Raw genomic sequence first — 27,932 nt, forward strand, 5'->3', positions numbered from 1 at the left:
AAAAAGACAAAATATTTTAATCAAAGAGGAGGAGCTAATAACAAAGTGACAAGAATTTTTTTTAAGAGATATGTAAGAGTTCATGAGAAAATAACAGTAGGTAAGACCCAGAGATTGAAATCGATTAAACAGGAGTGAGAGGGAGGTTGAGAGAAAGAGAGAGAGGGAGAGAGAGAATCACTGGGCTCAGTGAGCAGACGAGGATCAGCAGCGTCAGAATGAGCCTGGGAGAGATAGAAAGCGGTAGAGAGTCAGAGGGGAGGAGAAGAGATCGTTGTCGAGGACTAAAAGGACTACCAGCATGCGGACCAAAGTGGATCATAAGAAAAGGTAAGTGACTTTGAAAGCAAAAGCAAAGGCAGCTGTTAGAAAATATCACTAAGTGTATCGGGTGGAGTATACAGAAGAGTGATGGACTATAAAAGCTTACAAGGTACTTTTATTTCCAGGTCTATATCGACCCTCTCAGGAGTGTTCCCGGGCTGACAGCCTAAAGCTATTACTTTCTGTTTCAAAGCACTTCATTTAAGATTAAAGATTCTGAATGAATATTTGAATAGAGACATCTGGGATTGTTTGGAAGCAGTTGAAAAAATATGCAAAACCCCTGCACTGTTCAACTAAATATCAGAAAAATACAATCTCAGCTGCTTTTATTTGTTCTTAATCTATGATTTATGAAATAAACTATGTCTACTCCCAAAACCTGCATGAGTATAAACACTGCATTTTGCATTTTTATTAAGAAGGTTGTAAAATATAATCAACACGGATCTATGTTCCAGCAGGTATGACATCCAATCCATCTGAACAACAAGGTTTGATGCATAGGAATGAACTGGAGTGTGTGCGTAAAGCATGTTCTGCTCAGTCAATGCTCATATTAATTTTTATATTTAGTGCTTTTATTATTTTATATTTAGTTTTTAATAAGAATTCTACATCTTTATGTTAGTGACTGTATGTGTTAATTGAATGTTATTAAAAGCATTTGAACCGGTCGCCAGGGCAACAGGAATAGCTTTAAAATCATGTTTATACTAATGTGTCCTATTACAGGGGAGACTTTGACTGAGGGAACAAATTCTCAGTTAATGCATTCACATTAAAGCTGTGTGCCTGCTTTCATAAGCCCCATTAATATATGTAATTGAATCAGAATTTTCGAGTTTGGGTTAAAGTATCTACCTTTATTTTTTAGGTCAGCACATGGTAAATGTCCCCTTAAATTAGAGTATAGTGTGATTGCACAAGGAGATGCACTGCAGAGTGTCTGACTATATATGCCCCTTAAACTGATGTAATGTTTTGACTCAGTTAGGACATGTACTGTATTATAAAAAGCTGTGAATACATATGTATGAGGTAAAATCTCTCACCACAAGATTTTCTAAACTTGTTTAAACAGCAGAGTGTGGAACTTAAAAGTGACAGATTCCTGCTCTTTCAATTGTCATTTACTGACTAAGTGCATGATGTTCAAATTCAGTCTTTGCATATAATCTGTTTATCTTTGCAGAATTTTTTATAGAGCAGGCTTCTGCAAAATCCTTAGGAGCAGCATTTTGCTTTGCACTCATGAGCCGTTAAAGTTGCGTTGCTTTGTATCAAATCTTTTTCGTATCTTTCCCCTAAAGATATTTTTGTTGATTGCTGCAAAATGCTCACTACTAAATTCTCTTTCATGCAGCACCAGCTTTCACTTTTTGAGATGTTTTTTTCTTTTGGCAAAAACAATGTTGGATTCAAGAGTACAGTCTAGCTCCTCTATGTAAAAAGGGCTGATGTTTGTACATTGATCAATGCAAAGTTTAATTAGCAACCAGTACATCTATGCCACCATATAAAAGTTTGAGCTCCTTTGCTGTCCATTTCTGCCAAACATAAACAGACAGTATAAGTCAGTTATTAAACCCTAACGGAATGTTAAAAGAGTAGTTTTGTATTTTATCAGGTGTTGTAATTGGTTTTTTTATGCCTTGCAGAAGCAGAAAAATCTAGTTCTTTTCAGGTGTCACCTGCTAATTTTGGCTTTGACAAAATATTCTGTGCTACAAAAGTGAACAAAAAAAGGGGTTATGTTAATTAATTGTGGTAATATAAGGAAAAAAATAAGATATTACAATATCCCCAACATTTATCAAACAATGCATATCTGCTCACCTATATCAGGGGGTTTTGGTAAACGTAAAAAAAATTTGGATCATGATTTGTTGATAAAAACGTTCAGACAGTAAAAATGGTGGGACTACTTTAGCTTTTATTCATCTAGCTTACTGACTTTAAAAGATTTTTTTTTTTCTGAATCCGTCCTGCTGATCAGTAAATAGAGTTGTTAAAAATCTAATAAGAAAATAGATGAGTCTGATCTGATAGATATTTTCCAATTTTGGTACTTCTTAAGAATTATTAAGATCTAAAAGTAGAAGGAATTGGTGATCATAAAAGATAAAACTTTTACCTATAAAAAACATCTATCTTCCTATGTTAATGAATCACTTCATAAGCTAAAATGTTTAAATGTTTTACTTTAACAGTGGGTTACATGTCTTAGATATGTTGTTTCTGAGCTTGTTCAAGTTAAGTGATGTATTTTTGTATTCACTAATGAATAACTCACAGATCCTACCTGTTAATAAAAACCATGCCTAACACAATAAGACTCAAATAAAGGCTAAATTAAAATTTGAAAGGTGTTTAATGTGATTCACAGCGAACACATTTTATCAATAGGTGACAACAATAAACCCACATTTGCTTTCGTTCCATAGCTTTTCACCAGACAGTGACGGATGATATGGAGAAAGAGCAAATGGAGGTTAAAGAAGGACTGACAGGCACACAAGGGGGAGAAAAAAAAAACTGTGCCTGTGTTTGAGAGAGAGAGTGTCGCTAGCAATTTAGCAGCTCCGTTAGCCGGACAGACTTTGATAAAGTGATGAGACATAGATGAAATGCAATGAAAGATAGAGGGACAGGGAAGTCAGAGGGAAAGAATTATAGTAGCTGTTCTGACCAACACAGCATTATGAGGGAATATAATAAACTAAGGGTTACTGACTGTTTTAAATAGTCCAACTAACCACATGATATTTAAATCCAGAATCTGATAATTATCTGTTAGTCTGTGCAATATTTCCCAGGTGGCAGGTTTCTTCAAAAGCCATTAGAGCAGTATTTTACCTACACTCACAGTTGAAAAAGTTGTGAAAGTATAAAGATGAGAGGACTGAAGAGCACTTAAAAATGTTGATTAGGAGAAAATTAGGAGATGAGTTGAAACTAAAGCTGAAAGAACATGCGAGAGTAAGAATCCTATTACATCTTGTTAGCCACTTATAAAGGAGTCATTTGCTTTTGCACCTGAATTACTGCAGGTGCCTTAAGTCTGGAGCTTTGTTTTCATGTCTTAGCACAACAAAGCCACTTCTTCTTCATATCAAGTGTTTCTCTTATTATTGGATGTTTGGATGAGAGTAGCTCATAAATATTCAGCATTTCCATTTGCTTCCCTGCTCAGTTGCTCAACCAAGACATCACATAAATTCCTCCAGCCAACAACAATACAAATGAATCAGACCAGTAGATGGATTAGCCAATATTGTTTCTTTTTCTAAATGTTTCCTTGTTTGTTTTAAGGAGTCTGAGGAATTGTCAAAGGAAATAGCCCACTGCTTCTCAAACTGTCCTACTTATAATTCCATATTATAAATGATAATGAGTTTGTACTGTATCATTATAAAATTAGCATATGGAAATATAACCCTTTGACCTGTGATACAGTTTCATAATTTAAGACTCAGGATGAGTTTTTATTATGTGTAATCACGAACCTTATTGGAATTTTCTTTTTCAAATAATTTCTTACATTGATAAGGTTATTAGTGGGGAAAACAAGAAGTAATCCCTGCCAAAATCGATTTCCACATTATATGGAGTCTAAATATATTGCAGATGGAACAAGTTCTTTAGAAGGACTTCCAGCTGGAATGTGTTTTTCCTAATCTGAGGATTTCTAAAAAGGCCAAAATCTAATTTTCTCTGCTCCATAGGCTGCTGTTTACTTTATTTTCAGCTTTTCCTCACAAAACCCATGCACAGAAAGGAGTTTGATCACATGCATCATGTTATTGTGAAAATCCCCACACAAGGCACGGGGGGGAGGGGTTATGTGCACTTACTAAGTTACATGTAAAATAAATGAAATTAGAGGACCTGTATCTATGAAATACTTAAGTGCTTTGGTTGCATGTTGAGCAGTTTCAATGGACAATAAGGATCTTCAAAACACTTGCATCTTTTACTATCTGAGCGTCATAGAGACATTAAGCTCTTGCATTATGAACAGTAACCTTTTAAAGGCATCTGGCTCCACACTTAAAATGCTGATTAAATTGCATTGCTCCCACATAATACAGATGGACAAAATTAAAATGCATTAGGAACCAGCTGCAGAAAAGACTGTGTCAGTTTCTTTTGAATTATCATTACTAGATTTGCACTTCTGGGAGGCAAAAATTTTTGTAACATAACACTTAAAGACAGATGAGATAAGCAGGTGTTTCTAGAAACAAAAGCAAATCCAGAATCCAGGAGACGCATGTTTTTTGCAATCTGAAATGCTGCACGTGAAACCATTGCCCAAGCGGGTATTTATCCCAGGCATCTTTCTAATTATTTTCGTTCACCCTGGCAAAAGTGAATAACTTCTTTTGTTATATGCCTCAGTGCCAGGTTTTAGAGCACAAAGGCATGCTCAAGCTCATGCCACAGAATCTAAATTGGGTGTAAGTCAAGACATTGATTAAGCCATTCTTAAAGATTAATTTGGTTTCCTTTTGCAGTTAAGAGCAGGACTCGTGGTTTGCTTCTGTACTCGTCCTCCTACAAAACACACGTGAGCTTGGGGTCCTTGACTAATGGTTCTACATTTTGCCTCAAGATTTTCTGTAGAATTCATGCTTGCGCCGAATATGGGAAATTATCCAAGTCCTTGGGCAGCAACAACATCAGTTAGACTAACGCCACAATGTGTAACTGTTGGGATGTAAAATGTTTTTTTTTTTTTTTGGAAAGATATAATGAGATGCAAAATTTTCCAAAAAGTACAACTTCAGGCATCTTGTTTTTTTACCAAAATAATTTGGAGATCATCGAAGTTTTGTAAATGAGTATACCTCTGTATTTTTATTTGTTAGCAGGGGTTTCAAACTCTCCCATAAATGCCAGCTTTAGTAAGTATCTTTCATTTTACTAAATCATGAACACCCTAACTTAATTAAGGTAATGAGGCCAAAACACTGGTTTATTTATGTGACCTTCAGGAAGAGTCATATACAGTATATGCTCCTGGAGTAATTTTAGGAGGCTTACTACCTTGTTACTGTAATACATGGGTAATGACTCTTACTGTTATTTATGGGAGTCCCAAATCCTTAGAAAATGACTATAAAAATTATCTTGGTTGTTCTGTGATTTTCTTAACCGTACTATAGTTTGTCCATCGTGGATAGCTTAAAGACAGAATTTTTTAGCTTATTCCAAAATGGCTTCTCTTGCTTTCTGTAACAAGTTTTCCACACAATATGCAGAAGAACTGAACATAAAGTCCTGCTGGAAGTGATGAACCTCCCACTGAGTTCTGATCGCAGCATCATTGACTCAGTGAGAGATTCCATGAAGGCGGTCTAGAAGTGTGGAGACTTCCCAAAGAGCTGTGAATATAGTCCCAGGAGAGTTGTTATAAAGGCAGGTTCGATTAAAGGGTATTCAGTGCCAAAGAATGACTGCACAGGTATCTGGAGGAAAGTAAGTAAGGAATGTTTGTGTTGCTGTTCATCTCTTAACCTGTTAGAAATATATATTGTGTCAAGGTACAAGATATTTACTACTTCTGTAATACTAAAAATATTTCCAAAAGTCTAACTGACTTGTAAGCATGTCATTACCAGCTATTTTCTTATCATCAGTGACCCAGAAGGTTTCACCTACACAAATATATGAATATACCTTCTGTCATAATCAAATGCTTCTCATAATGTGAGATACAATCAACACTTAATCATTTAAAGTTCAAATGCAAACTTTGTTGACTCTATCAGTTACAGCACCTGATAGACTTTCATTACTGGGTTGCTCAAAAAACCAAGACATCCCCCTCCAGAAATTATATTTTCTGCCCAGAAGAGAAATAAATACTTCCTCTAGCTTAAGTTAGCCAAAGGACAACTTAAACAAAGGAAAACTGTAAGGTTGCATAGTTCCAGCCTTTAAGGACAGTGGCAATGTAGTGAGCTTTAAGTGGAATCACAAAATGCCTGAGGACTGTCCTATCACAACCCCAGTTAACTGTTCTATGGTCAGGGCCAAATGCTTGCTCCCCGCATGAATCCAAGGTTTGATCAATTTATTTGATCACAGCATCCCTCCAGCATTGTAAAGCAGGACATATTTCAGCTAAATATTTGTTGTCTCTCAAGGAAATAATGGCCTCCAAGATATGAGCTAATTGAATTCAATTCAGTTTATTTATATAGCGCCAATACACAGCACGTCGTCTCAAGGCGCTTTACAATTTAACCAGATCATACAGTCAAATTGATTCATAGTTTTCCAAGCAGACATCTATGATCACCACATCTATGCAATCAGCACATCTATGGTTCACCAGACACAAAATGAAACTTCTTTTATGGCTATTTCCTTTCCTAGATTTAAATCACACCCTAGGGTTAGCTGAATGGAGGAGAACAGTAGACCTGACCCAGAACCAAGATTCTGGGCAATCTAGTGATAGTGTGTAAAGAGAAATAGATCAAGATCTGTTTGTCTGAATAAAGAATGAAATCTTACCCTCCTCACAACGAGTTATACAAAGTATCAACAGCAAAGACAACAATATATTTTCCATCGAGGAAAAAATAAATAAATTCACGTTCAAGTTTTTTCCCCCCACACAGACTAAATATACTAAATGAAATGTTGGGTTTCTCTGTACAGTGTGAGATAACTTTATTCCAATAAATTATTTTCTAAAAGCTTTTTGGACACCTGTACCGAATGAAATACTTGCTATAGAGGACTCAGTTCCTCTCTCGCTTTCAATTGCAACCCGGGTCAGAAAGAGGACTGTTGTAATGTATTTGTTCTGTTCCGGCAGTGAGTGGGTGAGAGATAGATACTTGGAGAAGCAGCGTGATTACAGAGCCGTAAAGGAAATCTCAGTCACCGTAACACATACACAAACCCACACGCCGAGGGCCTGTCAATCGGTGGTGAAAAATTAGGCTCACCTTGAAACGACAGGGGGACTCGACTCGCTGGAGCATTCAGTGCTCTGATGCCATTGCAAAGGTGTAGGTGAGCTCTCACACATGAAGGAAAACCCATTGGGTCTCACTTACACAGGCAATTTTATAGACAGTTTTTTAAAAATGCAAAGCCACAAACTGGTAAATTAAACTTGTTGTGTTTATAAAACATTGTCATAAAAAGCAGCAGACTTTCCAAATACTCCCTGGGGCTTTTACAAGATGAGTGACTTTGCATGCAAGGAAACAGATGCTTAAACATACTTGCAGTGTGTGTGCTCACTTCTGGCCATCAGATCTAAGATCCTTCTCTTCCTCTCTTTTGATGTCCTTCTCTTTATGCATCTCTATTTTGTGGAAATTTCTCAATCTCTGAGCATCGTAGATTAAAACATACTATGAAAAAAGGCCTTTTTTAATGTCATTGACACACTCATCCAATTTAACTTGTTTTGTGATTCTTCCTCATCCGTAATCCTTCCACCGCCTTTTAGCTTTGTCCCCCTCTGTTCCCTGCCAACCCCCTTACACTCACCTTCATCCTACATCTGACAGCATTTCCTCCCCTTCTCCTCCTTGTTCATTTAGCACAGCATGAGGTTCAGTGTGGGCGAGAGACTAAGATGAAATATAGAGACGGAAGGAGGCGATAGAGAAAAACAACGTATTAGAGACAGCATGACAGAATGGAAAAGTGGGGTGTGTGAAAATGGGGACAACAAAACGAAGGTAATAGTTAAGGAGTGACAGGAGGATAGGGGATTATCTAATTGGACCTAAAGGAGGCAGGGAATCAGTAAGAGGTAGAAAGGTGGAGAATTATTGGAGAATAAATACTGATTTCTGAGGACTTGGTATCTTTTTCAGCTTGACAGCCCTCAGGTCAGAGGTGAAGAATGAGGCAGACGCACAGGGGCACAGATTCTGAATGAAAAGAGGAAAAAGAGGCGGGGAGGTGGAACCTTGTTGACCGAGTTAAGCTGAACCCTACAAAAAATATTGTCTGCTTATATAACCAAGATGAAACTAATCTTTCACAACATTACACATTTTTATTTTCTCTGAGTATACTAACAATCCTTTTCTCTGATGGCAGCAATCATTTTTCTCCCAAAATAAATATCACAGTCTTCTGCAAAGTGGTAGGCAGGAGACTTTAGACCTTATCTTATGCACTCAGCAATTTATGAAAGCTTAGTAAATAATAGAAAATCTCTATCAACAGTTGATCTAAGAAGTTAAGTGATTGTTTTAAAGATTTCCACCTTTAAGATGACATATTCCATATTGAAAATCTAGTTCACAAAGCTGTGATAGGGAAAATGTTTTTAAAAAAATTAAATAGGTAAAAAGCCCTTAGTGTAGAAATCTGCACAATATTTTATGCTTCGCAGAAACACCTTTGGGCTGAATTAAAGCAATGAGTTATATGGACCTTATATCAAGTATAGTGAATTCAGTGAACCTTACAAGGTGTAACTGTCCCCAAAGTATTTTCATCCTGTTACATGTTTGTATTCTTCAGTTAAAGTCATAAAATGCAGATAGATGGAGAAGAAGGCACAAAATGATCATAGAGAACAAAAGTAAGAATGTATTTTCCTAGATTATAGAAATGCACCACAGTACAGTTAATGTAGAACTGGAGAAAATGACAGACAGTAAGATACAAATACTACATAAAAACCAATTGGGGAGGCTACCAAGAGGGAAAAAGTATCACTGAAAGAGGTAAGGGAATTTAGGCTATATACTATAGGATATTAGGTAAGGCTATAAGCATCTATTTGTTTATTTTCTAATATTATCCACCTTTCTACCTCTGACTCATGAAAATGTTTTTGTTGTGGACCAAAGAAGCATTTTCATAAAAAAAAAAAGGTAAAAATTTCCCAAGAATTTTTGTGGAAGAAATTATTATATTTTGAAATATTCAAATTGCAAGATTTTTGGGCCTCAAAGCAAAAGAATATATTTGGCAAATATCTACACATAGAATCACAGAAAAATCATAATATCCAGATCAAAACATGGCAGTTGTGGTATCATAAAATTGGGTAATGTTTTTAGATTAAACTGGGTTATAAAATGGTGATAAATGCCATGGTGATAAAAGGTGTTTGGACTTTGCTTAAATCTAAGAGTTAACAAGACTCAGCTTCGTACTTATTACAGTTAAAATTTTCCAGATAGGTAGATGGGTCAAAGGAATGTTGAAGCATTGTCAAAGGAAAAGTTTAGATGCTTGCTAGCTCCTATTATAAGAGACTAATGTTAGAGCAGCTTTCAGTAACGAATTAAATTGCTAAATTAAAGTACAAATTCATCATCTTTATTGTATCCCCGCTTCTGTCTCCTTAAACCCTAGTCGGCCTAAGCAGATGGCCCCTCACACAGAGCCTGGTTCTGCTGGAGGTTTCTCCTTGTTAAAAGGGAGTTTTTCCTTTCCACTGTCGCTGCAAGCATGCTTAGTGTGAGGGATTGCATCCGAGTCAACGAGTCGATGCAATCAACTGGTTTTCCTTAGATAGAAAACTTTGAATCAATTGACTGTATGATCTGGTTAAACTGTAAAGTGCCTTGAGGTGACATGTGTTGTGAATTGGTGCTATATAAATAAACTGAATTGAATTAATATAATATAATGTAACATTAGAGATTTAAAAAAAAGGTTTTCAATAGCTAACTGTGGTTTGGATTTCATATCAACAAACCAGGCTTTTATGCACCCTTTAGTAAACCCGATGACTCCACAGCGATATACTCTGGCTAATGTTCTCTGCCTTCTATGGTAAGAAAAGCGTTGGCAGGATCTGCTATAACCAGCCATCATTCCTAAAACTACTTTCAGTCAATTTTATGGAGACGTAGTAACAACCAATAATATGCAGCACTTGTTCTTCATAATACAAAACAACAATATAGAAAAAACAGATGCAGAGCAGTTCAGACTGAGCACACTAAACTTAAACAACCCCGTGTTCTGTTGTGCTGTCTCTTTGGGTTTGACAGCGAGCACAATGATATGTATTAATTCAGTTTTAATATTTAATACTGTACAGTTGAATAGAAACTGACACCCTAAAGAGAAGGACCATATTTGTCTCTCGCGCTGCTGAAAAAGGAAAAATTAAGTACCCATTGTCATTCTGCTCAACAGCATGGGGACATCAAATGAGTCACCATAAATCATGACAGGCCATTGGTAAAAGAGAACGTGTGCGTGACTCTAATTCTGAATACGCAAGTACCATTAGAGAAGCATTCAGAATGAGTTAAGAGTAGCAGCTAAAGAAGAAATATCTGTGATTAACGCTGACTGTACAACCTCTAAATATTCTTAATGATATATATGCCATCCTTATGATAAAGTTTACCTTCTTTGTCAATAAAATCTGCTGTAATATTTTAATTCAAACTGATGCATTGAGTTCAGTGCTATACTTGAAATGATTAATCACTACTTGTTGACTTTGCAAAAAATAATACTTAAGCAGTTCACATTGTTTTTTACTTAAAAACAATATATATATATATATATATATATATATATATATATATATATATATATATATATATATATATATATATATATATATATATATATACTCACTGATATCAAATGGCTGCTATGAAACCAAGGAGGGGAACATTTTAATGGGTCTGAATAGTTTCCGTACCCAGTACTGTATATCTTTGGGGGGTTTTTTGTGCAGCATGTGAGGCTTTATTAAACATTCTAGAATCTCTTCTTCTTACTTTATCATTATAAAAGTTGTTATTAAAATGGATATTTTAGTTCTGTATCCTTTTAACCCTTATATAATCATCCAAATTTTAAAGCAAAATAATACATGGTGATATGAGAGAAGACTGCAACATCTATAAATATTTCTATCTGAGATTTCTTAGCCTCATTTCTATATAGTTTGTATGCGGGTTCTAATAGAGTGTGTCATCTATGAATTGTTAGGTTTTATTATTTATACATCATGTGCACTGTTAATTTGTTAGTCAGATTAGACAGAGCAGAAGGCCTTCCTTCACATTGTGGATGTCGTGGTGTGTACGGAGGTCATCTAATCAAGACAGCCTTTGTGTCTTTAAGAATACTCAGGATATGGGCACATCTTGGAGCCGGACTGATAGGAGAGAGCTACTGTATCTGTAACCCTGAGACAGAGAGGCAACTTGCATGGAGTTCAAGACATGGATGGCGTGTCAGTTTCTGATACGGACAGCTAAGCATCCACATGATGCAACACATAGACTCACAAGGTATAAGAAGCAGGTGATGACCTTGTTCGGGGCTCAAACTTTGCCGGACGCTTGTGGACGTGATTTTTGAGACCACAGCTGTGTATAGCTCTAAGCATTTTTCTCTGTCCTGTAACGACCTGATCTAGAATAAACTCTGTTACTTTTTTACTCCTGTTTTTATAGTCCTTTTTTATATGGTTTTAACGAGTTTGAGTTAAGAGTAGTAAATAACTTGCTCCCAGGAAAAGAACCGTGTGAGGAGGCCCCGGGGCGTTACAGCCTTTACTTTGAAGGGGACAAATCCTTCTCACTTTAACAGAATAAATATAAACAAATTCTCTGTCATTTCAGGATTTGAACTCTATTGAACCTAAGTGTTATAAAACAAATCTTCTTAACATAACAAAACTTCACAAATAGTTTCTTTTTTTAATTAGCTCTTTAAAATGCACAACTGCTAGCGGCTAGCTTCGCCATGCTGGGTGTAATAGTGTTTTTCTTTGTCTAGAGTACGCCTGTTTATTAAGAATCCAACATTGGCTGTTGGTAGCATTTCATGGATAGTGAAACACTGGTGATTTAGCTGAGAAATCTATGAACCTTTATACAAATAATGCATTATTTTCTAGTTATCTAAAAGTAGAAGTCTGTGCCTTAGATTTCCAATGCCTGAATTTAAAATGCAATAGAATGTAGTACAAATTAAACTCTTCTTAAACTTTTTGAAGATATCTGAGGGCTATAAAACTGATCACTGATGACAAACTCATAGATTTAATTATTCAAACAATGCTTAAAGTTCTTGTTTCTTCAGTGGTTGTTTTTGAAGTTTTCTCTTGTTATTAAATGATTAAATGCAATGATTTTGTGTTCCTTTACTTTCTTAGTCCAGCTCACATGTTTTCATCTATTTGGTCCCATCACTTTTTTTCTACTTTGCTCATTCAGTTTTCTCTGCTCTTTTAAGTTGCACTCCTCAAAATAATTCCGTAAAAGTTTAAAAATAATAATAAATAACAAAGTTGGTTTCCTAGATTTGAAGACGTTTCGCTACCTCTCCAGGAAGCTTTCTCAATTCAAATGTCTGGATCCACAGTGAGTTTGAGTCTTTATATAGACAAGGCCTTGTATCGCCTGGAAACATGCAAATGGAAACCGATGAGTGGGTCATTTGGTTCCATTGTTAACCTGTAATATCTGAAACCTGTCTATGATTCTGAAGGTCGGTCGTTAAAGGGGGGGGGGGGGGTGTCGTTAAAGGGGGGATTGTCTCCTGTAATACCTGAAACCTGTCTATGATTGTTAAGGGTCGGTCGTTAAGGAGGTATTGTTCACTGGCTGGAGCGGGGAGGTACTTTGTTCCTCTGTGATGGGGTGGGGGGTGTGGTGATATCTGGAAGGGATCATTTCTATAACTGAACTGTAAGTTTATGGAAGCTGGAATCTGAGTCCACCACCTCTGTTTAAAGTTGTTTTTTCTCTTTTAACATAGATGGCTTCCTTCACGCCCCTCTCAAACCACCTATTTTCTTTAACCAGAATGTGAACATTCTGGTCCTCAAAAGAATGTCCTTTGTTCACAAGGTGTAGATGTACTGCGGAGTCTTCTGTGTTAGGCCATGCGTCTGTGGAAAGGTTGTTTGGTTTCTCCAATATAAAGATCAGAGCATTCCTCGCTGCACTGAACAGCGTATACCACTCCGCTCATATTCGGTCTGGGGGTTTTATCTTTAGGATGTACTAGCCTCTGTTTAAGGGTTTTGTTTGACTTGAAATGTACTGGGTTTTTGTGTTTAGAGAAAATCCTCTTGAGTGTTTCAAACTCTCCAGCGACATAAGGGATTGTGATGTTTTTGCGTTTAATTTTCTCATCACCATCTTCTGTTAGGTGTCTTTTGGATTTCCTTGCTGATTTGATAAATGCCCAGTTTGGATATCCACAGTTTTGTAGAGCATCTTTGATGTGTTTCTGTTCTTTGTGCTTCCCTTCTGTTTTAGTAGGGACATGTTCTGCCTGGTGTTGTAAGGTTCTCATGACCAGAGTTTGTGTTCCAGTGGGTGGTGTGAGTCAAAAAGAAGATACTGGTCTGTGTGAGTAGGTTTCCTATACACTTCAATGTTTAGGCTTCCATCTTCTTTCATGCTCACCAGACAGTCCAGAAAGGGTAGTTTGTTGTCCTCAGCATCCTCTCTGGTTAATTTGATGTTATGGTCAACAGAGTTGATTTGTCTTGTGAAAGCTTCCACTTCCGTTAGCTGGATTTTGACGAATGTGTCATCCACTTATCTAAACCAGTGGCTTGGAGGTGTTCCATTGAAAGTGTCTAAAGCTCTCTTTTCCATTTCTTCCATGTAAAGGTTGGCTACAATTGGTGACACTGGAGATCCCATTGCACAACCATGCTTCTGTCTGTAAAAATTACCTCTGAATTTGAAATAGGTATTGGAAAGACAAAGGCCCAGTAGTGTGCAGATCTGGTTCTCAAAATAACCTAATCTATCAGCAGCAAAAATCTCATCAAATGTTCTCCCTCTCAGATCCCAAATACAAAGGTTTAAATGTATATTTAGTGTTAAAACTCTCAGCCTTTTGCTGTTTTCTCTACTTTTATATACATACATCTTGAATTTTGGACAAAAAAAGGGATTTGTTTTATTGTTATATCTGTTAGAGCTATGTTTTTGCTTTTTTTTGTTGCAATTAATCTATCCATCTTCTCTAACAGTGCATTTCCACAGATTTGGAACGAAGCAAAGGGTCATGCTTGCATTTAATGATTACTTCCAAAGTCCCTTGACTGAAAAACAGAATCTCAGATTTGCTGAACCATACAAGCTTGATAAGGCTCTTTCCTTACCAACCTGAATTTGGAGATTAAGCAGAGTCACCCTGTTCCTGCAGCAACGGTGGGCAACTCCTCCTCATATTACAGCAACAGCATGTTTTCAAATTCTAACAACAACCAGCAATGACTGGTTGGTGTTCTTTCTCTCTCTTAGTTGATCTCCTTTCTTCTCTGATACAAGTGAAAACATTCACATAGTGCCAAGTACTGTGCAAAAAGATTCTACTAACATCATGCTGTTGTTTTTTGAGCAAAGGAAATTTAGAGAAACACTTCTAGAAGCTTATGTCTGGTGACAATAATACTGAGCATAACATCTAAATAATGTAATTTTGTTGATAGAAGAGGAAATAATAAGGAGCCTACCCCCCAAAATGAGTACCCTTTCATTCTGCAATGAAAACATTGTCAGTAATTTAATATGAAGGGATCATAGGAGACCCAAAATAAAATGGATTTGTTCATTTGTTTGTCTTCCCTTCTTGATCCTAAGTACGTCTTAAATCTATTGGGGAATTTGTTCTTTGCAGAGTCAGAAAACTAGCCCTCTAAATTGCCAATTATACTAAAAGCTACATTTGTCTAACACCATGATTCAATTTACCCAAGCAAATAAAGCTTAAATTACTTTTTCATACTTTAGAATACAGATCAAACTGACTATGCATACTGAGGTGACCAACCTTTTGTTTTTCTTTTTATTATTTTTTCATTATTCATTATTATTACAACGAGGTGACAGCACAGGTATGAGTCAGCTTTCTGTGGACTGCCCTTTTTACCACTTAATGCAGCCCTAATTGCTGTGATGCTGCTATGAATTACTAATACTCTAAAGATAAAATCTGTTTTTATCAATAATTCAGTTCAATTTAATAAACGGTTTAAGCTTATCATAGATTTTAAGTAAAGGCAATAATTGCAGGCCAGAAATTCCTTTCCTCAGATCCTTCAAGCACCAAAGACCAAATGTGATAGTTATAACAAGTCCAGTGAGTATTGGAGCCTCTGTTATGTCTACAAAAAAAAAAAAACTCAAAACAAAGCTAACAGGCACTAAAAAGCAGTAGCATTTTACCATGCTGCCACAGATTGCAAAGTCCCTCTCCTTACTGTTGGGATTTCACTCTTTCAGGCATGATCTATATATCCTGAACACTAATGAAAATTGGAACATAGGGGAACTGTAAAATCATGAGCCTTGTGTGGTACACTTTGACAGTCCTTAGTAGCATCTGTGTTATGACTATTCAGTCATAGTCATAGCGCTTTAGAAAAAAGCCCTTTGACCCTTGAAAATTTACTTTTTTCTTACATCAGTTGTAAATTTTTAACACCGTTAATGCAACTCTCCTTGGTTATAAGATAGACTTTTATCGATCAGATCAGTTAGAGTATTCAATCGAGGTTGAAGCTTTTATACGGCGCTTAATGTGCCTAATGTCTGTGTCTTCTTGCCGGCCTTACCATTTATCACCTTATTTCTTCCTTTATTTCTCTCATTTATGTCTCTACTTCTTTGTCTATTCTTCCTAGAACTAATCAGGAATGCCCAAAGAAGTCATCACCTGCAGAAAGTGAGAAAGGCTCTGACAGTGATGTCCAATAAGTGTTGGCTAAACTACAAAGGGGATCAATAATGGAAGAATCCCCAGAGTTTATTGGCTATTGAACTTCTGTCTACAACTTTTATATACAAAAAACAAAAAAAACGTTCTAAATCTGCTACAAAGACACTTGGATTCATTCTGGTAAACAAAGGCTGGAACTTTTTTCTCTCTGTTGGATATAACCTTGCTGAGGCTGGCTGATGTCATCGCTAGCCTCCATCCCTTTCAGCTCCTCCGGGGGCTGAGCCAATCTACAGAGGAGCATGGGCAGGAGAGTGGCGGATCCAACTAATCCTGTGCCTGCCCTGGGAGTTCCTCTGGCTGGGGGGCGATGGGGTCCACTTTGCAGCATTGGGGTGCAGACATCTCCCAGAATGCAGACTCTTCCCTTAATCAAACGACATGGCAGCCAACAGCCCAACATGCATCAGCCCCTCACCATGGCAACAGAACAAGCACTAGCATCTGGCACAGGAAGAACTATCAGAAGTGACAGCAAGAGCCTGCCAGTGTCAAAAGAGACATCTCAGAACGAAATCAACAGCCTTACACAGGACGACATGGGGTCCCAAGGGTCAGGGAGTGGAGTTTATTGCCAGATTAGGACCATGCAAACAAACCCCAAGGAAACAAAAGACAAAAGGACAACTCGGTATATTAATGGAAGTGTAGTAGCCTCAGATTTGGTGGGAGGGGTTTGCAGTGAAGCTACAGAAGATAAAGAGCCAGTCCAAGAGAGGAGAAGGGTGCAGTCATTGCGAGGAGACAGCCATCGCTCAGTGTTAAAAACATCAAGTGTTTGTTCAGCTGCACACGCCACCACACCTCGGCCCTGCCGAATAATGGCAACCTCGCCACAGCGTCTTTGTGCGACATGTGGGAGAAGACGGTCTCAAATTACACAGTGCACAGGTGCTTGTCGCAGGAGAGCAGTCAATCAAATAACAGCAAGCCAGACTTTACCAAATCCAGCACGGAAAACATCTGTAGCTCCTCCCCAGTCAAGAAAAGCCTCTGCTGCTCTGAGCTCTCAGTCTTGTTCCAAAAGCACAGACAGAGCCAACCCACAGCAGCACACATCAAAAAAGACTGCTCAAATAGGCCAGCTGTCCCACACAATGCCAAAAACACACAGTTCACAGTTTAACCACACAGTAAATAGTCATAACCAAACAAAAGACTCAAAGCTGCAGTTAAGACCCCATTCTGCAGACTTTACATGTTATAAGGACTCAGCCACACAAACATTAGAGACACACATAGACTCCAACACAAACAGGACAACAGCTAACACAACACCCACACAAATCACTGAGGCAACCCCACCACATCTAACAGATAAACCTGATCACAATCAGAATCAAATCCAGAAAACTAATGAATCACTCCAAAACATTTCAAAGGCTCAAACGCCATGCTCCCTCCGTGAGTCAAAATCCAGCAGCATCCCACTTCTTCCACCAAAACAGTCTCCTAAGGCGACCTGTCCTACACCAGCTGCACCAGCAGAGCAAATCAAAAACCAAGAGGCCACAAAGTCCCCTAAACAATCTTTGGAAAGGATCAAATTCAAGGATACAAAGCAGAAGAGCAAATCATTTGATGACAACACTCTGCCTTGTAAGACTCATATGAAAGCACAATGTAACGGAGCACCCGGTGGACTGTTAGACAGGACTTCACTGAAAGCGCCACCTGGGCTGGAGAGGCAACTGCAGAGTGTGGAGGAGAACCTTCTGTCAAATCAGGAGAAGATCAAGGTGCTTCTCAATGTGATTCAAGACCTGGAGAAGAGCAAAGCTATGATGGAAGGGTGAGAGCATTGGGGCATTAGAAACTAAAGAGCAAGGAGAAGGGGGAGTTAAGGGGGATTTTAAAAAAGGTAAGAAGTTTAGGAAAAGGAAATAAAGAGCAAAGCCAGATGCTGACTATCCAGTACTTAAGACATTAAGAAAGGAAAAAGATGCGATTCAGTAATAGAGAAACAAAAAAGAACACACTGCAATAGTAAGTGTTCAAGCAATAGTGAGATGGAGTGATGAAAGAATAAACAGAGGGAGCAAAGAGATTGTCAAGGGAGCGCAAAAGATGGAGAAGAGTATATTTGAGTTTCTATTGCATTATATGCTGAAAGGCTTCCAAGGTTTTGTAATAGCTTTTTAAATGTTAGGTCTATAGAAACACTGTGTGTATATATGTGCCTGCCAATTGTCTGATACAATTTGCTTACTTTTTATAAAATTAAGTGATCCTTACACCTCCCCTGTACTTTTATTTTATTCACCCTTTAGAGCTGCAGTCACAGTTAAACATTATGATTTCCCAGAAAAGCTTAATAATCCCTTTTTGTTTATCTGCAAACCCTTAAACCCTGCTGTTCCAATTGCTTTAGCAACTGTTTATCTTCCACCTTTAGATCTTACTCCACTTCACTGTTAGCATCTCTTTATCTTCCTTCATCATAATTTTCAGTTCCATCCATTAACCATATCTGTCTCTAAAAGCTGTAAATAAAATCTGCCTTCTTACCATCTGCAATATAACAGTGAAGTGTACCAAGGTACTATATGTTACTAATTCTATCAATAGCACTATGAATCATAAACTTAAACACATTGTTTTACAGCTATGTACACCTGTGTGCCATTACACAGAGAAAACCTAAAGTGACAAAATTGTATGTATTTTGACCATTACCTCCTCTGAATAAATATACATATTTTCCAGATGTATCTACTTTCTAAATCAATAACTGCTAAAATGGCTACATCTTTACCGTTAGCCCATTTTATTGCACGTCCTTCTGGTTAACAGATGGTTTCCGCTCAAGACTAATCCCTATAAGATTACCCCGCAATTAGTGATTAAGCTGCACAATAAGACTCCTAAACCTGGAGTTTAAGCTGTCTTGCCCCATATAATTTCATGAATCAATCCTTTTGGGTGTGTGTGTTTGGTTATTTCTGACATTAGTGGGCAGACTGGGAGACAGACAAATGAGAGACAGTGAGACACAAAGGCGGGAAGTGAGAGATAGACATAAAAGAGAGTCGGAGGGTCTGTGTCTATCCGTTACAGCAATGACAGCACACCAAGTGGACCGCTTTGATAAAGGCATCAGTTGAGCTTAAAGTTTGCCGCTGTGATCTGTTTCGTGTATTATTTTTCATCCTAAAGCAAATATTTTTCTTCACTGCTGTTGCCTTTGATAAAAAGGTTGGTGGGATGGAAGAAGAATGATGGCAGTGATACTGTTTCCCTTAACATAGCTGTAATTAAAATGTCAACTTTATCAACATTAATCAGTTACTCCTTCAGCTAATCTGTTCAAGCAAAGGCCATCCAAAGCATCTTGGCAAAACTTTTGATTACATTGCAGCGATCATTAGCTTAACAAATTCTCACACTGTGATTTTGTATCCTTGTTAACACTTGATAATGCAGTTAGGATATTTTCAACTTAATGTCACAATTTCAAAAAAGAAAGGAAAACAAGATTTGATTTAAGTAGAACTTTAGCATTTAAGTTTGTTTCATGTTATGTTAAGCTCTACCCAAAATACTCAGACATAAATTAGATTGTCTTGGATTACCTTTAGAGACTAAACATTAGAACATTATCCCACACATTTGTGTTATTTTTAACAATTGCAATTATGTAGCATAACTATGAGCTGTACAGACAATCAAACTCTTAATGGGGATGACAGATTCATACAAAATGTGTTTTTCTTTATCTAAAGAAGGGGCATAAAACTCATTATTATATAAGGTGATATCAAGATCACAAATGTCACAGTGCTGTACTGTACTCAACGCGCACGTGGGCATTGTCAGTTTAACTATGGCTCTCGCGAATTTCAATGAAGTCCTCTCGAAATCTTAAATAGTTTTTGTTGATTTCCAATGTGTCTAGTAATTCCAATTGACTTTGCTTATAAAGCGGGGAGAATGGCCCTAGGCTGACCACACCATGACGTCACTGCCGAGATGTCATGAGTGAGGCATTACTATATTAAGGCAAAAATGGTCGATCCCGGACTCAGTGAACACAACGAAAATTATTGTTTTTATCTTTTTATTGATTAACGCTAAATTCAACTATCTTATATTCAACCATATTGTAAATATATTTTCTATCACAACGGAAAATGTGGCTTTAGGGTAATACAAAGTAACAAGCGGCAATGCGATGAATATAGTAAAGGGAAAGCTGCCATCTCATTAAAAAACAAATTCTGGGACTCTGACATTTGACATTATCAGACTATTAAGTTGGATGCCAACCACTTCAGACCTCTTTACCCTCCAGCCGCACCATTTGATGCGATGTAAAATTATTGTGGTAAATTTCTGGTGCAGCACAAATGTGGGGTGTGAATTGTGGTTATTTATTTTTTAAACTTTTCTTGAGGATGTGCAAGACCTTTATGCAGATCTATTACCGCAGCATATGTAAGTTAGGCTAATTAACAGCTAAAACAGGCTGCAACTGATGTTTTAGATCATAAAATTACAATGATGTGGGCAACACAGTAAATAAATGACATACAAATGAGCTACTGTCATAAAATATACAATTGCTTGCTACTCAAACAGATTACGGATAACCTGATGCTAAAGGTAATCTATCTAATACTGCACCAGGCAGTTACTCTGTCTGCATTGGTGAGAATGAACTCACTCATATGCATATATACACACAGTCATGGACAAAATCAACTAAGTAGACCACCCTTGTTTTTGATTGATCATAGTTATTTTACTCTTCAGGTAATAAATCTTTAAAACAAGATATTAAAAAAACAAAACAAGGGTGGTCTCACGATAGAAAAACATGATGTCAAAAAATACAGCAACTGTTATTCACTATTGTCAAACACACTATGCATCGTGTTTTTTTTTTTTTTTTTTATGTTTTTATGAACGTTGACATTTGTCATTTCTGCAGTCGCAGCTCATACAGAACTGGCCAAGACATAAACAACTGCTCCACCTGCCAGAAGACAGCCTGCATCATTTACAGGTAACCAAAATAAAGTAAGGAACCCAATATATATCCTATCCTAAACAGAAATAACTCAAACCTTGTTGGATGCTTTTTGTAGCCCATTTTTTTTTTTACATTTATTTGCATTGCACTGAAATAAATGATTAACTCCTAAATATCATTTATAGGGAAACTTAATTTTATGAGTTCACTGAGGTACTGCTGTGGGAAAGCAAACTGTGCATGCGAGTTAGACAAAACTTAACTACAATAAAAAATATATATGTTTAACGCAAACAGGCCATACATTGATGAAAGGAGAATATGATCGTTCCAGTTCCTGTCATCTAATATGTAACTTGTCTAAAAAAGTCATTCAACTGTAATATGCAATTTGTAAAGTTGCTCTTCTCCTGCGTTTAGTTTCTGCAATCACTTCCATCAAATCTTATATTCCATTCACATATATCAATTATAAATATGATTCCATCTGTTCATTCTGTCCATGCATCAATGTTTGCCATCAGTGCCTCGCATTGAGCCATGAGATATACACTTGAGGGAGAACTATATATAGTCATGTGTGTTTCAGGATAAAAGACAGAACAAACACATATTCACATACCCACAGCACACTTGAAAAAAAGAAAAGAAAATATGCCTCACATGCCTGGATTTCCTTTAAAACACTGTGTTTTAATCAATAATTTACTTTATCCGCTACAGAGAATTAACAACTGTATAAGTAGTTAATTCTCTGTAGACAAAGAGATTCTTCTGAACAACGATGCTTCTATAGTTTTCTTTATCTTAGTAAGCAATTTACTTCAGCTTGGTTTTCCTATATTTACGTGCCTCTTCTCTTTATAGCTTCCATACAACTTATTCTCTTTCTCTGTGCATCCTTTTTTTCCCTTTGTTCCAAGTTAAGGTTAGTTTACAGTTAGAAGAACAGTTATATGGTATAACACACAATATATGGATCTACACTGATCAACAAAGTCGACCATGTTGATTGACATTGTGATGAAACACAAAACTTCAGTTAGCTGTGAATTCTAAATAAACCAGTAACAAGTCCAAGATCGTTCAAATACCAACAGCCAGCCAGCCCCTATGCTTGACCCTAAACATGACAAAGCATTTAGAGAAAAAAGAAATAAGGCTATAGCACAAATAAAAACATTCCCAATTAGATCCAATATATCTGTGAATTGTAGAAGAATTTTGTGTGTTTTAAGCGCAAAGATATACAACTTCACTTCACAAAAACTAGCCTCTATCTTTTGAAAGTAAATTAAAACATGACTGCACTTTAAATTACACAACATTTTGCTTAAACAAGAAAACACACAAAAAGCTTTTTCATGCAAATTTAATCAAACCCCTTAGAGGCTTTTCAGAGACAGTGCAAGAGTAATAAATTTGATGAAAAAAAAATACATTGAAAAGTTTGAGAATGCTTTTAAGAGACCACCAAATGCACTGAATTCCCAAAGTGGCACTTTAAACACAAGAAGAAAATAAATGAATTTTGACTATATATGAAAAGAAAGTTTTGAAACAGAGCAATAATTTGGTTTTTAGATCTGCTTAGTTGATTAAACACAGATTTTGCCTTATTTTTATTGAATTTCTCTAAAAATTAAACAACTTCTTTATCCTCTAGTCATTGTGTTATTGTTTGTTTTTATTCTTTAGATAAACTTCTACTGTACATGCTGATCAATTTCACAAAGGATCAGTTAGGTACATCTGAGAAAATAAAATAAACAAAAATTTTGAGGACTCATAAATAGGTACCAGTTTCTTAATTTTAAAATGTTAACGACTTTGAGATGAGTGCTTCTGTATGTCCATTTAGTTCTCTTTCGTATGTATTATACAAGCAGAGGATAATCTATTTTTGGGACTGACATGTTCATCTAAATGACTTGCACTGACAAAAACTTTGACATCACATAGCAGAAAGGAAATCCTTTTTTATTATGTGAGGAAAACTTTTACAAACTCCTCTTTTTATCCATCACTTTTCCCCTAAAATCACTGAATGTTTTTCACGTGATCAAGAGCCTGTAAAGACCATCAAGACTCAGTTCACTTCGGCTTTAATCATTTAATCATATTGTTAATGTAACAATGTTGGCCATATACAAATAGATAATATGTTCAATTTTTTTTTTTTTTGCATTTTTAACTGGACTATTTCAGAAAGTTATTAATATTTCTCTTGCTACAGATACCAACATGCTTTTAACAAGCTATAGTTCAGCCTCTCCAAGAAAAACACAACTGGACCCAATTGTTAAGGCTAATTATAGACCTATCTCTATACTTTTTCTTTCAAAAGCTTTAAAGAAAGTGTTTTTGTAATAGTTTCAGTCCCATCTTGATTTTATTAGAATTTCATTAAAGCTACAAACTGGTTTTAAATCACTTCATAACACTGAGACCTCCCTCTTAAGAGTTTTTAATGTTATTCTTTGAACTTTTTATTCTAGCGGCTTTGATAGCAACTTTTGACACAGTTGGTCATGACACCCTCCCTGGGGGGCTAGAATTGTGTGTTGCGATTAAAGCTTCTGCTCTTTATTGGTTTTAGTCATATCTCTCTGAAAGGACTTTTTAATGCAAACACAAATCCTTACAGTAAGCTGCTTCAGTTGTAGTATGCCCCAAGGCTCAACTTTGAGTTCAGCCTTGTTTGTACTGTATGTTTCTGTATAAGATCTATATTTTTAAGGATTAATTTTTTATTCCATTGCATTTCATTTAACTGTTGTCGTGATCTTACCTTAGAAGCAGGGAAATACTGTTTTAGCCATTATTGAGCTGCCTTGGTGACATTAAACAAAGGTTGTCCCTAAACTTTCAAAAATTAAATGAAAACAAAACAGATTGTTTTTTTGGGAGCTCTCTAACAGAAAGAGCTTTAGGCGTATCCTTCTACTTCAAAGATAATATCACACACATTGATATTTTTCTCAATGGTTCCTTTAAACTGCTGATGCAGGTGAGTGCAGGGATCTTGCTAAGATAAAGTAATACTTTTGGGCTGATGTATTTGAGCAGGTCATACTTTACTCCGTTACCTGCAGATTAGACTAATGCAACTCCTAATACTATAGCCTCCAGTTAGTACAGTTATGCAGGTGGTTTACTTACATGTGTGAAACTAAATTAGTGCAATACCCCAGAATTTTCTTCTCTTCATTGGCTTTCTGTCTATTATAGCATGCGATTTCAGATTTTACTTTATGTTTTTAAAAATGTACATGGTCTTACATGGTCTGAATAGTTTTAAATCCATGCACTGAAAAGTATACACAAAAAAAATAAATACTCTCCATCCTCCACTTTACTGGTTCCCAGGACCAGCCAAAACTATAGTACCTCCGCCATGTTCTGGGCCATCCCATGAGCCTTTTTCCAATGGGGCATGCATGGAACATCTCCCAAGGAAGGTGCCTTGGGGCCATCTGTAACACATGGCCAATCCATCACAGCTGACTCCTCTCAATTTGGAGAAGCAGAGGCTCCTCTCTGACTCAATTTTGGACGGCAGAGCTTTACATCTTATATCTATGTGATCTTCATCACAGCACATGCTCTAGGTCTCAGTTGGTGGGAGCGAGATCTCCCAAAAATACATCTTGCAGGAAGCCAAGAGATTCATACGCCTTGATATCGAAATGTTTCAGACCAAGGAAATGCAGTGATGTGTATGATGTCAATATGTCAACCAGAGGCGGAAGACTGAAGCAAAATAAACACAGCAGTGCTAGTTTCAGCTGGAATATGTTCTATTTCTTTTTTTAAAAACAAGCAAAAGGATGCGAAGTGTGCCTTTTTAGATGGTAAGATGTATACACGTTCCTCCCGACCATATTTGGTAAAAGTTCAATTTACCAATTAACTCTGTGAAACAAATCAAGAATGTATTACATCTCAGCTTGTACTGCAACTATGATTGGCTTAAAACTCGACGGAAAATTGTTCAGTTCTGAATGTCCCTCCCTTTGGCGAACGTTTTCTACAGGAGGCTTCCTATATTGATAAATTAAGCTGAAAGAAGAATTCAGAATTCAACTTTTATTGTCATTACATTGTCACAAGTACAAAGCAAAAAAAATGAACTCTCTGCATTTAACCCATCCCCTTGAGGAGCAGTGGACTGCCATTGTGCAGTGTCAATTTAAGGCTCTTAGTCAGGGACACAGAGTAGCAGTCCGTGGAAGTGGGACTTGAACTCAGACCCTTTGGAACCCAAGCGCAATGCCCTAACCACTAGGCCACCACTCCCCTCTGCATGGATTAATCTGGCTTATGCCAAGTTCTGGCCACTAGCCTCACCAAGAAATCCTGTCCATTAAAGTTATGAACACGACAAAGGGCAGTTCTCCTGCGGTCCAGCTTAAGCTCCAACCTTCACATCCTAGTTGTGCTATAGAATAGATTTTTTGTGCTTTCGATCAAATACACAACTAAAGCCTATATGTTAAGGTAACCATTAGCATGCTTTGTTAGTTGTTTTGCCGCAAACATATGATGGTCTTTTCAACTGACCTACTGGCTAGCGTCTCCTGGTACAGTTTTGTCTATGAACATTATCCCTATGTATTCATTGTCTGGATTTGAACTCCAATTTCCTAATTATTTTTTGAACACATCTACTTTCCTCTATGCCTAATAAGCCTTTATCTGTTCTCTCATTAAATTATTATTCCCTTATTGTTATTCCCCACTATAAGTGAGTTTGTTTTGTTTTTAGGGAGCCACGATAGCTCATCTCTTACTCGTTAATATTTCTGTTTGCACCTCAATTTATTCTGTCTTTTATTTTTCCAGAGGGCTCTTGTTTTACTTACTCTGCATTACATCTTTTAAACATCAAATTGCTGTTTTTCCCTCGTTGCTTAGGTATGAGCCTTTATTGAGGGACCTCTTATGCATGTTGTTTGCCAGACAAGTGCGTCTGTGTTTTCTCTGTGTTTGTCATGAAGTGTTTGTTTTGTGGGGTTAGGATATAGGAAGAGGGTAGGATGGTTAGTTGTATCTGCTCTCCTTGCCTCATCATGTGCCTCATTAACTCCAGATGCCAGGCCCTATTCAGCTCCACCCCTTTAATCCGGCTCAGCACACACCCGCCCACCCACACAAACACACAAATACTATTACCAAAATGGAGCGAGAAGCTCATAGACTACCACATCATGACCTGCAGCAAAAAAAGCAGAAAAAAGAGAGCACAAGAGAGAGATGAGAAAGGAAAGAGGGAATAAGATAGAAAGTAAAAAGGGTCTGCTTTGAACATTTCTGGACAGTTAAGAAGTTCCTCCCTTACTCCTTCCTTAAGCTCCTCCATTGTGCAAATGTCCCTCTCTTCCACTTCCCTTTTCATACTCCTCCTACTCTCAATTTACCAGTCTGTGATCTACTGGTGCATAAAGTGGAGAAGGATACTCTGGACGTGAAAAGTGTACTGAGTTGATGTCTGCTTTAAAGCAATGGTGTGTGTTAAGGTGCGAACACTCCAAGTTAAAAGTAAAACAGGATTTAAAATGCATTTTATTTTAACCTTTAGTGCATTGTTATGTTGTGGCTACATTTTATAATTGCAAAGATTTTGTACTACTTCCCCCTACACCTTTCATATTATCTTTTGTTTTTCTTTTTCCACAGTTTTGCAGCAATATTATTTCTAAGAAACAATGCAAGTTGAATATACCAACAGACACCCCACCAATCACGATCCATCTTTTTCTCCTTTTCCTCTTAACTTTTTCACCCCCTCTCTGTCTTCCATACAGTGTGGAGCATGATTTCCGACAGCAGGAAGGACGTTTTCAAGGGGTAATTGAAGCCCTAGAAGGGGAATATGATGTGCCTGCCCCAACTCAGACCAAGCCCACACCAGCTCCTTTGTCCTCCAGCCGCCCCAGCACCAAGGCACGTGTCAAAAAACTGCGGAAGAAGTGTTTCTGGTGGCTCTAAGTGTCAAAATCTAATACATCTTCCTGGGCAGCAGGTGCATAAGACCCTTGATTTTATTTCACATGAGCCAAAACTTTCTGCTGCTGAGGAACTTTTTCATACAGATGTACAAAGAACCCAAGTTTGAACATATTGAAACCAATATGTTTTTTCTTACATTTTCCATGTAATAGGATTATTTTCACAGCTTCTCATTCAAAGGCCGGACAGAATACAACATTGACCACAGAGAAGAAAAATGGGGATGGAAAGAAATGTTTATCCTAATGAGAATGAGATTCTCAACCTTAGAAGATGACCCCTTCTGCAGCAGGAAAAAAACGTAAGGAGTTGATTTCGCAACTAACTTACAATTAAAGTAATGAAGCTACTTTTTAAACCAAAGCTGTAGAGGATAACTGAGAAAGACTTCTGATATCAAATGGATTGAGAAGCCAGCCAGCTACATGGATTGACAGATCTATGGAAGGAGACGCAGCAATAAGCAGCAGACATGATGTAAAACCAAGGAAATAAACTATTTGGGAAATTCATTTGGAAGCTTTTTTGCTGAAATATGAATGTACAACCTTTAAATTACTAGAGACATGTTGGGGAATAGAAGCAGATGACCCATGTGGAAACGGTGCGCTTGCTCAGTGGATCAACAGCATAATAGAGATTCCACAACGAATACATTAAGAGACAATGTGATAGACAGTTGATGAAAGACTGACAAGTCTGTGTCAGATTATTAAAAAATTCTGTCAACACCGACTGACAGAGTGATTGATTTTCTCTCTTATTTTTCAGCAAAAATTGAATTTTTTTCTGAGGCTTAATTTCAATTCAAGGAGTTTCACACACTATGCATACAGATACTTCCACAAAAAGGGTTTATGACCACCAAATTACACTGTTTAATAAATCAACTAAATTCCAA

The 27,932-nt window shown here is 37.0% G+C and overlaps 2 protein-coding genes across 3 annotated transcripts in view; one reads left to right on the forward strand and one right to left on the reverse strand.

Moving 5' to 3' along the window:
- LOC119796527 (dedicator of cytokinesis protein 2-like) overlaps window positions 1-27,932 on the reverse strand; it is a 132,784-nt gene that overhangs the window by 39,643 nt on the left and 65,209 nt on the right. The window lies entirely within an intron of this gene.
- Window positions 197-27,767, forward strand: LOC119796528 (protein INSYN2B). Of its 2 annotated transcripts, none has more exons than XM_038305126.1 (4): window positions 197-330; window positions 15,953-17,839; window positions 20,978-21,052; window positions 26,827-27,767. In XM_038305126.1, the coding sequence occupies exons 2-4, from the start codon at window positions 16,290-16,292 to the stop codon at window positions 27,008-27,010; spliced, it is 1,809 nt and encodes a 602-aa protein (XP_038161054.1). In that variant the 5' UTR covers window positions 197-330; window positions 15,953-16,289; the 3' UTR covers window positions 27,011-27,767. The 2 variants fall into 2 exon arrangements, with proteins under 2 accessions (XP_038161054.1, XP_038161055.1); XM_038305127.1 differs by having other exon boundaries at window positions 20,978-21,066; window positions 26,827-26,959.

Source organism: Cyprinodon tularosa, unplaced genomic scaffold, assembly GCF_016077235.1.
Source record: "Cyprinodon tularosa strain WSP-4 unplaced genomic scaffold, ASM1607723v1 ctg551, whole genome shotgun sequence".
In the NCBI taxonomy this organism is placed as follows: Eukaryota; Metazoa; Chordata; class Actinopteri; order Cyprinodontiformes; family Cyprinodontidae; genus Cyprinodon; species Cyprinodon tularosa.